Below are 15,283 nucleotides of genomic sequence, written 5' to 3'. Positions count from 1 at the left end.
ACACATGCCCAGGGAGAAAGGTGAAAAGTTCATGAGAGGATGACTACTGGTCTTCATCAGAAAGACCCCCGAGGAAGAGGAGAGGTCTTCCTCAGCACGACCACCAGGACACACAGCGCATGTGTGGCCCATATGCTAATGACTTCCGAGAAATAATTTGTATAACCACACCTGTCCCAAGGAACGTGATGAATATTCATCATTTAACCCATAATACTGTGTTGTAGAGAGCACCGGTGTGTGTGTGTTTGGAGGAGCGATCCCCACACACCTGGCGCGCCGAATAAAGCAAACACCCACTTCTCTGACTGTCTCTGAAGTGTCTCCTGGCCCGGTTGCAGCACGATTCACTACCCATGACTGGATGTGGGGCCAGCACACTGAGCTTTGTCTGTTCTAAACTGATGGGCTTACTTATTTGGATTCACAAAAGTGGTGCCAAATGTTGTCAGTCTGCTATGTTTTATTGCTGCATGGTTGTGCTGGTTTGAAAGTAAACTGGTGGAAGAAATGAACCCCACTCAACAATCTTAAGAGAGATTACAGGTCAGAGTTACAATTTATTAAAGAGATTATAATACAATGATACAGAGAAAACTGGTTTTAACCGATGAAGACTGAATAAAACCTGGCACCCTGTTGGTCAGGATGGTACCAGTCCTGTTGAAGTTCTGGTCCTCCTCCAAATTCATCGAGTGGTGGTACCTGAAGTCCCCAGGCCCAAAGATTATATATACTCAGGTTTGTTAGGAAAATTAATCCACAGTGCCAGAGTTTTATGTCCAAAAAGGAAACAGAGGAGTCCCATAGCTTTATTCATGAATAAAGGGAGAGACCAATGGGGCATTTTCCATAGGGCCTCTCAAAATGATGGAGGACGCAGTAGATATTAATCAAATGAAACAGGGGATCAGGCAAGGGAGAAATATCAAGCCTGCGGTGCCACATAAAAGGAAGAAGCCTAGCTTCTTCCACACTTCTATTCCCAATACATTATCCCACCAGCTAAGTTTTAGTGCGGATTCCCACTTTTGGACTGGTACATGGGCTATTTTTCTGATATTTTTGGCTATATCTAGGATGGCATCCCCATGGTCATCTATCTTCAAACAACAATCTGATGTATTAAATTTTCCACAAACACCTCCTTCTTCAGCCAATAGATAGTCTAAAGCCAACCTATTCTGATACACCGCTGCTCTTGTTTGGCTTTGTTGGCTAGCTAGTAATTCCAATGCCTGACCAGTTTGGTTCTTTTACTAAGCCTGAGACTTTATTCCCAACAATATATGTGAAACAAATCCATCTTTCCCCTTTTGGACATTTACTTCCTAACGTGCTACCACTTGTTCCTAATGTGGGCGGGTTATAACTGTTGACATGGGTATGCGCAATGAAAAAGGAACCTCAGTGTTTTTCCATATACAGCTTTCGGTAACACCTATGGCATGGCTGTGTCGGTATCCCCAGAGGGAAGAGACAAAAGAGGAGTGACAGATAAAGGAATAACAGAGGTCCGATATGGCTGATACCTCCACCCCCCGTGCCTATGACGGGGCTGCTGCCCACAGCAGGGGTATGTGATCTTCTTGGTGGCGAGTACAGTGGTCAATTCGGTCTGTTTGGAGTGGAAGTATTCCTCCCCATCCCAATTCTTGTGTCCTTTTTCTCTTATGATACTTCTTTCCTGTCTTGGGGGGTGTCGGGAGAGGGCTGTTCTGTAACTGAGCTCCCCGTACTTTGGTGTTTTGCTTTGTCTTTAAGAGGAGCAGCAGAAGCGGTCGTTGCCAGGGGAACGGTGCAGGCGAGGGAGGGGGCGTAGGGGGTAGGAGTCCTCTCCGAAGCTGATTCCTCCAGGAGTGGGGGGGCATAGGGAGGGACTGCCGCCAGAACTGCCAAGGGGACAAGCTCTTCCTGTGGATACCAGAGTCTGGCGTGGACCCTCTGCACGGGTCCGCAGCAGCCACGGTGGCCGGACTTTGAGCTGCCGGCGGGCCCAGCGCGGCCCGCGAGGCCGAAGCCGGGTTCAATGGAGCCGCGGCAGAGAACGCAGCGGGGGCAGGAGCTGCTGGAACGGCCGCGGACATCGGGAGCGGGGCCGGAGCCGGGGCGGGGCCGGGGTGGGCCCCAAAAGCGGCGGGCTGGGCTGGTGTGGAGCGGAGAGCCGGGCTAGGGACGGGCACAGGGGCACCGAAAGCGGTGGGCTGGGCTGGTGTGGAGCGGAGAGCCGGGCTAGGGACGGGCACAGGGACACCGAAACCGGCGGGCTGGGCTGGTGTGGAGCAGAGAGCTGGGCTAGGGCCGGGCACAGGGACACCGAAAGCGGCGGGCTGGGCTACCGCTGGAGCCGCAGGGGCTGGAGGGGGCGGCGGGAACAGCGGGGCTACCGGCGGAGCCGCCGCCGCTGGGACAAGCGGTGGAGCCGCGGGCGGTGCCTGAGAGCCGGCACAGGCGCGACCTCGGGCTCCGGGAGCGGCGCTGCAGCTGCGAGCGGCGCCACAGGAGCCTGGGCTTGGGGCGAGACAGGCGGGAGTGGAGGGGGCGATGCTTCCAGGGGCTCCCAGCCCTTCTCTTTCCTGCTTTCCCTTTGCTCCTTTCCTTGGGTCTCGGACAACTTAAAAAATTTTATCCCCTTAGGCTCTATGTTTCCCACCCAGCATGAAGTGTACTTGCTTTCTTCTGTGTTAAAGTATTCTTTTGAATTTACAAATACTTGTAAAGCCTAACAGATCCAAACGTCAAAAGAGCCATATCTGGGCCAGAAAACATGGTCAGATCTTATTTCCTTCTCGGCCCAATCTAACATACAAAACTGTATCGTTTTTATAGAGGGATTCCTTGTGGAACAGGGGCATATGATAGCCCAGGAGAGTTTGGGCAACCCAGGGCTGCTGCAGAAGAACCCCTGAAGGGGCCTCAGGCTGCAAATACGCCAGAAAGACACCTGGCAGCAGGCAGCCTTCAACAGCCTTGGGAAAAGTTACACGCTGGTTGACTCCCCCGCTGCTTAGAGGCTGTCCCGTGGGAATAGGGCATGAAGCTTTGTAAAGTAGATGTGAGTGTAAGTAAACAAGAAAGGAAGCACGATGCTCAAATCGTATTGGTGTTCGTATCGTGACTTCGGCCAGCTTCCCTGCGCTCGGAACTTCCCCCTGCTAAACATTTTGACTTTGCTCTTTTTTCCCTTGTATTTGGGTTAGTATTCCAGTCAGCTAACATAACTCCCAGAGGGCTTTCCTGGGGTATCTCCGCTGGCATGCCTCTATTCCCTTTTTTATTCCCTAACTCTTGTTTACTAGTTTTATGTCCCATTTTCTCAGAATCTTATCTATCCTTCCCAGGCCTTTGTTTCCCACTTTTTTTTTTTTTTTAATAAAAACCAACAAAACAAACAACTATTCGGACCCCACCACCTCTTTCCCCTTTCTTCTCCTAGAATACAAAAGTTCCCATCTCTTAATAAAATATACCTCCCTCCAGAAAATAAAGTTGTATTTCAAGGCTTAACATTTCTATCACATACATTTTCATTCATTCTCACTCTATCCTTTTTATTGTTCCAACTTCTCTTAAGCGCTATCAGTCACAACCACACAAGATTAAGGTACCTTTTAATTTCAAATTGTTGGCCAATATTCACCCCTCGGCCCAATGTTCCAGGTTTCTTGGATTAATCCTCAGTTTAGCAGAATTAAGCCTAAAGTTCTTGGATCCAACCCTCAATTGGACAGTCTCAAAACCCAAATTTCTTGGAGTAATCCTCAATTTAGCAGAATTAAGCCCAGATTTCTTGGAATTTAATCCTCAGTCTGGCAGTCTCAAAACCTAAATTTCTTGGAGTAATACTCAATTTGGCAGAATTGAGCTGGAATCTCTTGGAATCAACCCTCAATTCAACAGTCTTAAAACCTAAATCTCTTGGATCAATCCTCAATTCGGCAGAATTAAACCCGGATTTCTTGGAATTTTTAATCCCCAATCCGGCAGTCTCAAAACCTAAATCTCTCGGATCCAATCCTCAACCTGGCAATTCTTTAGGGGCTTTTTTACTTTTAGTCTCGTTTCCTTGTGGTTTGTACTAGGAAACTCTTGACTCCCCTCCTTCAAGGGATCCAATCCCTCCCCTGACACCCAGTCCCAGTTAAACCGGGGCTTGTCTCACTCCTTTTATCTTTGGCTTCACCTCTTTACTGACTGCTTCCCTCGCGGCAGAGCAGAGCCGCAGCCTCAGAGGCTCCACACTCGCTTCGCAGCTCTGGGGTAACCAGCCCGCGTCTCATGCACACACTTTCATCCCCCGTATCCGCTCAAAAAAAAAAAAAAAAAAAAAAAAAAAAAAAAAAAAAAAGAAAGAGGAAAGAAAAATTACTCACCTTTCTCTGAGTCTTCGCACACAAGGTTTAACTGTCGCGGTATCTTAGGGAGCCTTTTCTTTCCGTTCTTGTTGCTTTGTCTCCTCTCTTGCCCTCCGGGTGTTTGACTGCAAACCCCCCTGACCCCGCCGGGAAGCACAAAGCGAGGCCGCCAAAAGCGGGCGGGGGCACCCCCTGCTCTGGGTTCCCCAGGAGATCTCAGAGATGAGGCCTTTTCCCCGTACGGGCACCAAATTGTGAAAAACGAGGTTCACTCTTTGTTAAATTTTAATTAGAGTTTAATAAAAGGGACAATTAGGAGACAATAGCAAAAAGGATATTACGGCCAGGTGCTTTGGCAGAGCCAAAGGCACACCTCTACGTCCAAAAGATCGTCTTTATACGTACATCTCTTATTGCATATTCATCACCATCATGCATGATTCATAAATTCTTTGGAGTTTCTGTGTATCACCCCATCAACTGTATCTTCCTCCTTGGCTCCATTCCGTCTCTGCTCCCTCCATCAATTCTTATCTCTGGTTTCGGGTCTTCTTTTTCTCTGATAAGATACTCCAGGAATGTGAGGACTCTCTCTCTCTGCCCACCTTCTCCAAACCGACTACATGAACAATAGGCATTCTATACTGTTATAAACATATATTATAATATTGGCTTCTCGCAAAGTATAAAGATAGATATTATACAATGTTAGAAATGCTTTTTTTGCTGTGTGGATGTAGTTTTCTCTCTTTTTAGCAAGAATGTTAGCAAGTGTGAGCAAGTAAGAGAACCTCCAAGGGAGCAGAGGATGAGGCCCAAGGAGCTGCTGATCAACACTTTGTCCAGAGAACAAAAGGGCCCAAAGGCTGCTCCGCCCGGAGAAAGGGCAGCCAGGAGGGTCCGAGAGCCGCTATCACCGCTCTGCCCGGGGGGCAAAGAGGCCCAAAGCTGCAATCAACCCTGACTGTCTGGAGAATTCAGAGATCCACCCCACCATCGACTCTTACCTAGCGGGCCCAACCCCAAGAATCAAAAGAAATAAAACCACAAGGCCGAAGACTACGCATGCTCTAAAAAGGCGGAACCAAGGAGTGGCCATGCAGAACAGCTCCGGGAAAAGTTTTAATATGAATAGAGAAGAGACAGTAAAAATGGTGTAAAAAGGACTCACCTCGAGCATCAGGTGTGCTCTTGGCAGAGCGCCAAGGCACCCGGTCGTTATCCCTTTGCTTTATTTTATGTGTCTCTTATTGTCTTTATATTAAACCCTTTAAATTCTCACAGGAGAGTGAACCTCGTTTTTCACAATACCATGCATTACATCATAGAACCTAGGCAAAGTTTCTCCAACATTAAGTAACATGCAAAAAGCCAACATCACAATACATTCATAACAATTATATAACATGCGAAAAGCCAACATCACAATACATTTATAACACTCTCATTTCTTTCAGGTTCAGGTGGGAATGCTCAGTACCTCTCTCAGGGCGGGGAGTTTGACAATTCGTGAGATAACACTGTGAGTCATGGGACATTTTTAGAGTCAGTGATGGTGTTGTAGCTGCCTATTGTGCTGGTGCCATTGAGTCCTCTATGGTCCATTAGCAAAGATTGACCCCTCAGGCTGGGTGGGACTGTGCTGGTGCTTCCCCGGAGGGAGTTACCACAGCTGAGCCATTGGTGTGAAGAAAAAGAAACTCTGCCCTGCGGCGTCGCAGGTTTGCTTCGCCTTCCTTATCTTATTTAACACCCAGCTCATAGCCTGAGGGGTTGGGGGTGCACTGGGCAGCTCCTACAAATGATCAACAGTTCATCAGAAACGATGTAGAGGTGGGTAGAATACTCCTGTAGCTAAGACCATGGTGAAGCCTCATCCTCCCACCACAGCATGCTTCCACCGCCCCAAACACTGCTTTCCAGGTGCTCCAGGAAGTGTTTGTGCAAGAGGGGAATATCCGCAGGGCTTGCTTTGAAGCAACTGGCATTACACAGGTATGATTCACTCCTTGGTGTTTGTGGAGCTGAATAAGCCACCCTGCCCCGCTGCGAGGTACCCTGTACAGGATGTGTGGATGCAGGTGTACGGAAAATCCCTCTGGGAAAAGCCCGTGTCCACAAAGGAGACAGAGGAGTCCTGCAATGTTACTCAAATAAAGGGAGAGAGTCCACTGGGGTGCACGCCCGCGGGGGTTTCACTCTCGAGGGCGCAGCCTCCTTTAATCCTAAACTCCCGGCCGCATGTTGCCCTCTTCCTTTCCCCGTTGGCTGAGGTACTAGGAAGGTACAGCCTTCCCGAACTGCCTACCACATGTCATTTTACCCCAAAGTTCAGAAAGTCAGGCTTGTGCAGGCACACTTGTCTGTTTCAGGAGCCAAAAGCGGTCTGGGCTCTGCAACAAACATGCTGCCCAAAGTTAGTAGAGACATTAAGACCCATTTCAAAGACGTTAACACCCATAGCTTCACCCATTAAATTGTTTGTAAAGACGTTAGCACACATCTTTCCTATCACTGGTGCTAGCTGCTGAGAGGGAGAACCAGACACCCAGGAGAAAGAAATGGTCTCCAAAATTTGCTCAGCTCGTGATTGTTTGACTGCTTTAATCTGGCCTGAATTTGTGCTTTGGAAGTGCTCTGGCATCTCTATCAGCTCTCGTGTAGATGGGATGAGCTGGATTAGGCCCGGGGGCTGCAGTAGGGAGCACAGCCGGTTTCTGGCACCATCTGGCCCAGGTCTCCCTCCTCCCCCTCCTTGTGAGGTTGCCAGCACCCTGTGGAGCAGCTGAAGCTCCTGCCCCCACTGCCTGTGGATTTTGATGCTTGTCTCTGCCCTGCAGAGATCTGGCAGATGGGCTGCAGCCGCTGTCCTAAAGTGCTCTGGCATTCTACCTCCACTGAGCCAGCCACTCAGGGGCTGCTGAGCGTGTGCTGTTTCCTCGTGTCAGGAGAGCCCAACCCTCACAATCTGAGGGCTGTGATGAGCTGTCCTTTCCCACCCTCCCTCTGTTTGTTTTGGAGGGTTTTAGCCACAGGACCTGTGATTTTGTGCTGGGGAAGGCACAGGGCTGGGGTGGCTGAAAGCAGAGCCAGGCTCTGTATTCACAGCCCGTGTCTTTCAGTTCTGAATTCAGCAGCCCCTGTCCCTCCAGGCACCAGCTGAAGCGTGGCCATGTGATGGGTTCACTTCTGCTGTTTCCTGCAGTGCTCCCCGGGGGTCCCCCAGCAGCCCGGGGCTCCCTCAGCCGGCAGAGGCGTATTCTGGGGGGCTCAGCCCGGTGCCCCTGGGTTGAGGGAGGCAGTACAGGCAGGGTTTCCCCCTTCTCCCCGTGTCCCTCAGTAGGGGCTGCCCAGCCCATGGGGCACTGGGGTGTGGAGTGTCTGGCCAGACCGGCTGGGTGAGTCGGGGCTGAGTCACTCTGGCAGTGCACGGCTGAGCGAGGGGCAGCAGGGCCCGCCGCTGGCTCCATGGCGCTCAGCGTCGGTGTCCGGCGGCTCTCCCAGCTGCCAGGCCATGGCGAGCGGCAGGTGCATCTCAGCTTCCGAGGTGGGCTTCGGGGGGCGGGGGGGGGCTTTGGGGGTTGAGGGCTGGGGGCTGCCTTCCCCTGCCAGCACCTTTACGCCTCCTCTCCTCAAGGTTTCACCCAGAAGACGAGGAAGGTCTGCTGTGGCCCAGAGGCTGTCTTCAAGGAGGTGAGGGAACTGGGATCATGTGGAACATATGGGACAGGGATGGGAGAGGTCAGTGTCTTGGTCATAAAATCATAGATTGGTTTGCGTTGGAAGGGACCTTGAATATTATCCAGTTCCAATCCCCACACCATGGGGAGGGGCACCTTCCACTGGACTGTTTCCTGGGAATTTCTCTGCTGTGTCCTTCTTCCGCTCTGCTCAGAGGGGCAGATGGGTCCCTCACACTGTGTCTGTGACCTATGCATACACGCTGCAGGAGCTGAAATTCAGCGGAGTGACACTGCCTGGAAGCCTGGGCATACCAAAGCTGAAGGCAAAGCTCTCCCTGCCCTCAGAAGGCCAGATTGTCACTACAGTTGATGCCTTGTGGGGCAGGAGTGGGACTTGTGTGTTTGAGTGCATATGTGTGTGTGGGCAGGGGCAGGGATGGAGGTGGCCTGGGAAGCATGTCTGCCTCTCTAGTGCCATCCCCACTGAAGCCTGTGACAGCCCACCTCTGCAGTGCCAATGGGTGGTTTCCACCTGTCCCTTGCTCGGGTCCCAGTGCCAATGTGCTGGCTGGAGAAAGGCAGAGAAGGTGGGGGGGCCAGGAGGAACAGCCACCATTTTGGGTGTTGAAGCCTCAGGGTGCAGCTTTTCTATGAGCCAGATGACTCTCGCCTGGGTGGTCTCTTCTCACCAAGTACCTCTGTACATTCCCGCATTCTGTCTCACTCCACAACCTGCCAGCTCAGGGACCCCAGCAGGCACAAGCATCCTTCTTTTTCCAGGGTGGTGCTGCTCTGACTTCTTTAGCAGCTGACCTGTGGCTCTGTGCTGCTGAAGGGGCTCTATGATTTGCCTGGCCAGCAGGAAAGTAACTTCCCACCACACCTGCTTTTTGTCATGCCCATGGACTTGGTCACCTCACAGGGGAACTGACCACCCACGAGACATGGGAAAGTGTGGCTGAGAATGAGTTGTTATCCCTTCCTGCTCCATTTGTTTGCAGCTCTTTTGTTGGCCTCACTATGGGAAGCTCATCATGGGTGAAACGCTGTCCATTAAGGTTTACAACTGCAGCAAGGTCTTCAGTAACAGGTGGGTCCTTTGATTGTTGGGGTGACCAGTAGAGGTGGGGGAGGAGACATACTGGTGTTTACATTGTCTACTGGGAATAGAAAATGTTTATTGAAAATCTGATGGAAGGAAGATGAGCAGGATGCCAGTTATAGAGGAAGGATGGAGCTGGTTGTTCTGGTGGGGCAGCAGTGCTGTATATATTAAGCTAAATAAGGGGAATGATTTAGTTGTGCCTGCAGTAACAAGGACTACGTAAGGATCCAGATCAGACCCTCAGCTGGGACAAAGGTTAAACAAGGTCCTAAAAGACAGCTACAAGGACAGGCCTTGCTGCAGATGAGGGACCTGCTCTTACTCTGAACGTCCTTGTGGTGATCGTGACCATGCTGCACCCGAATTCAACATATCTGTCGGTGTAGAAAAGCCCTGAACCCATCGTGTTATGGTTTAACCTTTAATAAGACAGCAATTTCAATTTAAAAGATCAGCCAGAATTTAAAGTGCTTCTAGGTGGCACAGACACAATACTGTGAATTCAGTGGCTATTCCAACAGTTGTAAAACACTGCAGGAAAAACCAAGAATAGAGATGATAGATTGAGTAGTGGTGGCGGAGCAAGAAAGGCAGCAGAGGCATGGTCCTTCAGGGTGTGTGAAACATGAGGATGCAGGGAAAGGTGCCAGCTCTGATAAGCAAATTGTAAGAACTGAAGGAAAACGCACCAGCTAATAATGTAAACCTTTTCAAAGATGTCCGAGAGGGCATGGAGGAAACAGATGAGCACAACACATGCGAGACACAGAGCAGAAAGTGTGGCAGAATGTTGTGTCACTGTTTCCTGAATGTTTTTCTTATGGGAGCTGGATCAGAGGTATTGTCTCTGACTGAAATGTCAATAGAAACTGCTACAGGGTAAAGAGATAACACAAACAGTAACAAAACAGTAGGACCTGACAGTCTGGAGCGAAGGAGTCCAGTGGGAAATGAGTGGACTGACACTATATCCACACACCTCCACTGCTGGGGAGCAGCATCATGGCAGGTGACAGACAGTACAGTTCAAAAGTAGTTGGTCTGTGCACTGGGATGGTCAAAATTAAATAGAAAGAGAGTGTAGAAGGACAGAAGAGAAAAATTTGTTACATTACTGTATCTGTTTGTGGTCTCTGGACTTCTGTGTGTGCATCCTTTCTGTGGCAGCAGCACCAAACCGGCAAAGCTGGAAATGAGGGGGATGAGCAGAGGGACTCCTTCCTTGGGGGTAGGAAGCCAGACAGGCTCTGTATCTCAGAGAAAAGGGAAGTGAGAAGGAATACAAGAGACCAACAGCTCTCAGCTGAAATTGAGATGTGTGAAGAGCAATTGCTCGTCTGAGTCTTGGGTGGGCAGTCAACTCTTCCAGTGGCAGTTTCCAGCTCGCATTGGGAAGCTCTGCTTCATGCAGAGCTTAGCCTGGCTGCCAGCAGAGATGCCACGAGGAGATGGAGGCCCACGTACACATGGGGGGTGCAGACAGTGTCACACAAGCCAGAGTTAGGAGTGGCAAATGCCATCCTGCATGCCTTACTGCCACTTGCAGGGAGCCAGATGACCCTTCTCCAGGGAGAAGCCCCTTCAGAGTAGGTAAATTTTGGCCTGACTTGCTGCAGACATTCCTGTGGTCATAGCTTTAGGTCATATTTCTGTATTTCCTTGTGTAAAGCCTCTGTTTTCCAGTTTTATCTGGGAAGAGTCACCCCAGCTCTGCTTGGTGCCCAGACACAGACTGGCTCCTGTGAAGCCGAGCGGCTGAAGGGAAAATCCTCCTTTGCCCTCTATGAGTCTGCATCTGCACAAGCCTTTAACCATCAATGGCAGCTCAGTTGCAAGCAGCTGCCTGGGCATGACTGGGATGGGGGCAGAACCTGCTGCAGGGTCAGTCTCAGGTGTTCAGCTGCCAGACTCCCTATGGAAAACACTTCAGGGCAGCTCAGAGGGGCTGTGAGCAGGAGAGTGGAGATCCCACTACTCCCCAGGATGTAGGTGCTGATGCTATGTACAGTGTTGTTGCAGTCTCTCTTTTTGTTCCAGGCTGCTTGGTACCCTTGTCCTCAGCCTTCAGCACCTGATGACATCCGGAAGGCTAATCCTGCGGGAGTCCCTTGTGGACAAGAACAACAGAGTCACTGGTGTAAGTCCTCCACAGACAGCCCAGCTATCACCAATCAGTAAGGCTTTGTGGGAAGCCTCATGTGGTACTCCCTAGGTGGGCTGGGGGGGAATCCAAAGTGCTCTTTGAGCTGGGAAGCACTGTGGCATTTGTGCCGTCTCTGCACAGGGATGCAGACACTTCATATCCACCAAGAGGTTTCTAGGAGCATCTACAAATGCATGGGGAACCTGGAGACCTGCCAAGGGCCTGAATGAGTAGCGGGAGGCTTAGTAAAACCTTCTCAAGTCTGGGCAGTGGATGTAGAAGTGGCAGCTCATCTACTTCATGCACCACACAGTGCATGTGCATGGGCTGCTGCAGTGATGGAGTGAGGTGGAAGGTGGCAGGGTGCCTTGGGACCTCCAGCAAGCTTTTGGGTTAAACACTAGCACTAACTGGATGGCTTAATCAGTGTCTGGGACAGCATGAGTTGCTCTGACACCTGACTGCCCCTCTGCTCTACTCTGCTGGTCCTGTTCTCCTCCTGCCCTGGCATTGGGGCTCAGTGGGTCCTTTGCACTTGTAGAAGATGAATGCTACCCTAAAATGAGCTGTTTCCTGCCAGCTTGGTGTGGCAAGCACAGCTCAGTGGGTTCCGGACTGCCAGAGCTGTGTGCCAGCAGGGCAGGAAGAGCAGAGGTGGAGGCAGCAGTCCTGCAAGGTGCTGCATCTCTGCTTGCTCTTCACACAGGCAGTATGACTAAACCGCATGGTGGCACATGGAATGCAGCTCTGTGGCCACCAGACCACCAGCCTGAGTGGCACAGGCACAGGTTTCTTGTGTTGTTGGACTCCTGGATCACAGAGCAGGTCCAGGTAGAAATTGAGCATTTTCAGGATGATTTTTAGCCCATGCAGCTCACTGGATAAATGTTCATGCTATTAAAGAGACAGGGATTAGACGCACTCCTTGGTGCTGGTGATGGTTTGAAGGGATCCCACTGTGTAAGGTCAGAGCTACCCTGTGGCCCAGCCCTTTGCCCCTGGGTGCCTCTTCCCTTGTGCTGACAGCCACACTCGTGCTGATGAGCTGCTCCAACCAAAACCCAACCACATTCAGTTTTGCCAGATTAGTTTTGGATTGTGCAACCCTGCCTGCACAACAGCTGCAGGGGACAGAAATAGGGCAGGCAAGACTGCCCATCCAAGAGTAGCCTGGGACCCTCTCAGCTCAGCTTGGTAAAGAAGTGACCCCAAGAGAGAGGCTGCTCCTTTAGCAAAGTGGGAATAAGCCACTGGACTTCCTGCTAGTCCAAGTCCTGTTCTTCTCTGGGACTTGAGTTATTTGGGCCCCTTTTTCTCCTGGCGGTTTGAAGGAGTGATTTTAGAGCCTTGGCTTTTTATTCAGCTTCATCTCAGGTTTCTTCACCCTCCAGCCTTTGCTGCTGCCTTTCCTGATCACTGTACTGCTGCTTTCTTGGGCTGCATTTCTTTTCCTAGAAATGTGTGTTTTCCAGGGATTGAGCTCTGAACCCAGCCTGTACATCCCCATCAGCCTACTAAGGAGTGATCTCCTCCATGCTAGTGATTTTGGCCTCTGCTGGGAAATTCCTTGTGTTTGTGTTGGTTTGAGATCAGGCTGGCTACCTGGAGACCAAGAGTGTCCAGACCTGTGCTGGCTGTGCTGATACCCAGTGTACTCTGTACTTCTCTGGCTGTCCTTCCATGTTTCTTGTGATTCAGATTCTCAGTGTGCTAATGGCTTCTCCGGCATTTTAATCCAAGCTGTCCTGCCTAGGGATGCTCTGCCAGCTGTCTTGTGCCTCCCCTAGAGATACTGCTCCAAATCCTGCATGTCAGTCTGCAGGGCTGTCCCCAATTCCCTTGTCAAAAATGCCTTGAGGCAACTCTTGGGGCCTCTTTATGGTAGATCTGTAAACTTGATCCGGCTTCTATTCAACGAATCCTGGATTTTGGAAAGCTGCAGAGGGGGGAGTTTCGTTTTGTCTAGCTTGTTGATGAAGGCAGACAAGGGGAGTCTGGTATAAATAGGCCTCTTGTGGGGATGTGACCACCTTTCTTCTGCTTTCCACTAGCTTCCCACCTTTTTTTCTTCCGTGCCCCCCCTTTCTCTTTTTGTGACATTTCTGATGTTGTTTTGTGGCTGCCAAGCTCTCAGGCCATTTCACTTCCTGCTTATAGATCTACATTGAGTTGGATTTGCGCTACCAGCCTCCAGATGGCTCAGCGGGGAGCTGGGTTGAAGAGGATTTTGTCTATCCTATGAAAGACAGGTATGGAAATCCTAGGAAGAGCAAATTTCCAGGCAGTTTGTACAGCTGCCTTTGTCAGTGGCAGCCTTTGGGATGCAATCCAGCCTCATTTACTCTCCACCTCTGGCCAGGCTGATGCATCTCAACTCCACAGCAGCAATAAGGGAGCAGGGCTCTTGGATAAAAATACCTTGTCATCACAATGAGCCTTTGACTGCAATGATCCACTGTAGGTGCTGGGAGTCCTGGGACTCCCTGGGACAGCCTTGAGAGCATTTCTGCCGCCTTCCTGGCTTGTGGTTGCAAAGTTGCAGAGAGCATGGCTTTGGCCTCCAGCAACTCCATGGCACGCTGGTGGTGCCCAAAGCCAGGGGAATTGTGGGTTTCTGGGCAGACAGGATGACAGGCAGCAGCAAGGCCTGCAGAGTGTCACTTGTGGAACACTAGAGGGAAAACAGCAGACACATGGGGTGGGCAGTGGGTAAGCTTAAGAGAAAAATGCTGGTGTCCCCGCCAAGAAATAAGCAGGAGTGTGGCTGGGCCACTGTTACTTAAATGCACCAGGGAACAACCACAGCACACTGGTCTTTGCAGCAAAACATCTTTTGTTTTTACAGTTCAGAGTTAATCATCTGCAATCCTGGATTTGAGCAGCTGGAGTAAGTAGCCCTACTTGAATGTCTTGGCTCACCCTCCTGGGTGGGGGGCAGTGCACAGCCCACTTGTCAGGGCTGATGTATGGCTGATGGCATGGGGGGGGTGGGGCTTGCAGGACTGCCGAGGGGCTGAGAGCGAAGGCACTGGACAAGAAGGCTGCTGCACTAGGCAGGAAGCTGGCAAAAGGTCTGGAGACTGATGAAGAAGAGGAAGAGGAGGAAGATTTATATGATACATCTGAGATTGAGGCTTCGGGCATCATCTTCAGCCCTGTGAAGAGGTATCCATGGCATGCTGTTCTCTCTTGCCTTTGCTTGGTTCCTGGGGTAGAAAATGCTGCATCTTATGGAGAACTCCTGCAGCTCATGGCAGTCTGCTTTGGCAAAATGTCAGAAATCTTCCATCTCTAATGGCCCTAGACCGGGTGTGTTGGGGATTTGCTCATTCCTAGGGCAATGGGCCATTATTTGCCAGGTTTTCTGTTGTTTCCCTTGGTGGGGATTTACTCAGGTCCATGTTGACAAAAACACCTGCTCACCTGGGCTTTTTTTTCTGTGCAGCCGCTCCAGACTCTGCTCTGCACGGGACCTCTTTGCCATCCCAACCCCGCAGAGCTTCCAGGTACTGCAGCATTGCATGTTCCCGTAGCTGCCTCTGGCCCCATAGCCAGTCCCTTACTGCCTTGCTGTGGGCCTGGGCTTCTCCGATTGCCACATACTCCATCAAGGCCTCTAACACAAAGACCATCATATTTTGTGTGACTTCCCTGGGCAAGATGTAAGGTTGCCTGAATGGACTGCATCCATGAGTGCTGGCCCCAGTATCAGTGAGCCCATGTAGTTAGCTATGGATAAACAGGAGAAGGGAATCAGCTACATGTACAATTGCAAGACACTGCCTGAGCAGAGCTTCAGAGAGTAACCAGGCAGGGCTGGTGCCTGCCAGCTTTCCCAGGGCCTGTCTGTCTTCCTTAGGGACGGCTGTGGGACATGACTGGGGCTGGAGGGCTATGTGGGGGCTTGCTTGGACATGCTGGGAGGCTGGTAGGAAGCTGTGGCTCTGGCTGATTATCTGACATCAGGCTAAATTGATTTCAGGGCAGGTCTCCCAGC

The 15,283-nt window shown here is 50.9% G+C and overlaps 1 protein-coding gene across 1 annotated transcript in view; it reads left to right on the top strand.

The window, feature by feature from the left end:
* Positions 1–7,823: 7,823 nt before the first annotated feature.
* Positions 7,824–15,283, top strand: part of LOC309579654 (fer-1-like protein 4) — a gene marked incomplete at both ends in the record, with an annotated part of 37,564 nt that continues 30,104 nt past the window's right edge. Inside the window, 8 exons of the mRNA XM_082293073.1 lie at positions 7,824–7,902; positions 7,993–8,048; positions 9,040–9,128; positions 11,181–11,280; positions 13,444–13,535; positions 14,132–14,173; positions 14,287–14,451; positions 14,732–14,792. Coding sequence (XP_082149199.1) covers positions 7,824–7,902; positions 7,993–8,048; positions 9,040–9,128; positions 11,181–11,280; positions 13,444–13,535; positions 14,132–14,173; positions 14,287–14,451; positions 14,732–14,792 — 684 coding nt within the window. The remainder of the gene's footprint in view (positions 7,903–7,992; positions 8,049–9,039; positions 9,129–11,180; positions 11,281–13,443; positions 13,536–14,131; positions 14,174–14,286; positions 14,452–14,731; positions 14,793–15,283) is intronic.

The sequence above is a fragment of the Coloeus monedula genome (assembly GCF_965178545.1).
Source record: "Coloeus monedula genome assembly, chromosome: 17".
NCBI lineage: Eukaryota > Metazoa > Chordata > Aves > Passeriformes > Corvidae > Coloeus > Coloeus monedula.
The sequence above is the reverse complement of the archived record's forward strand: the minus strand, read 5'-3'. Positions and strand labels throughout refer to the sequence as shown.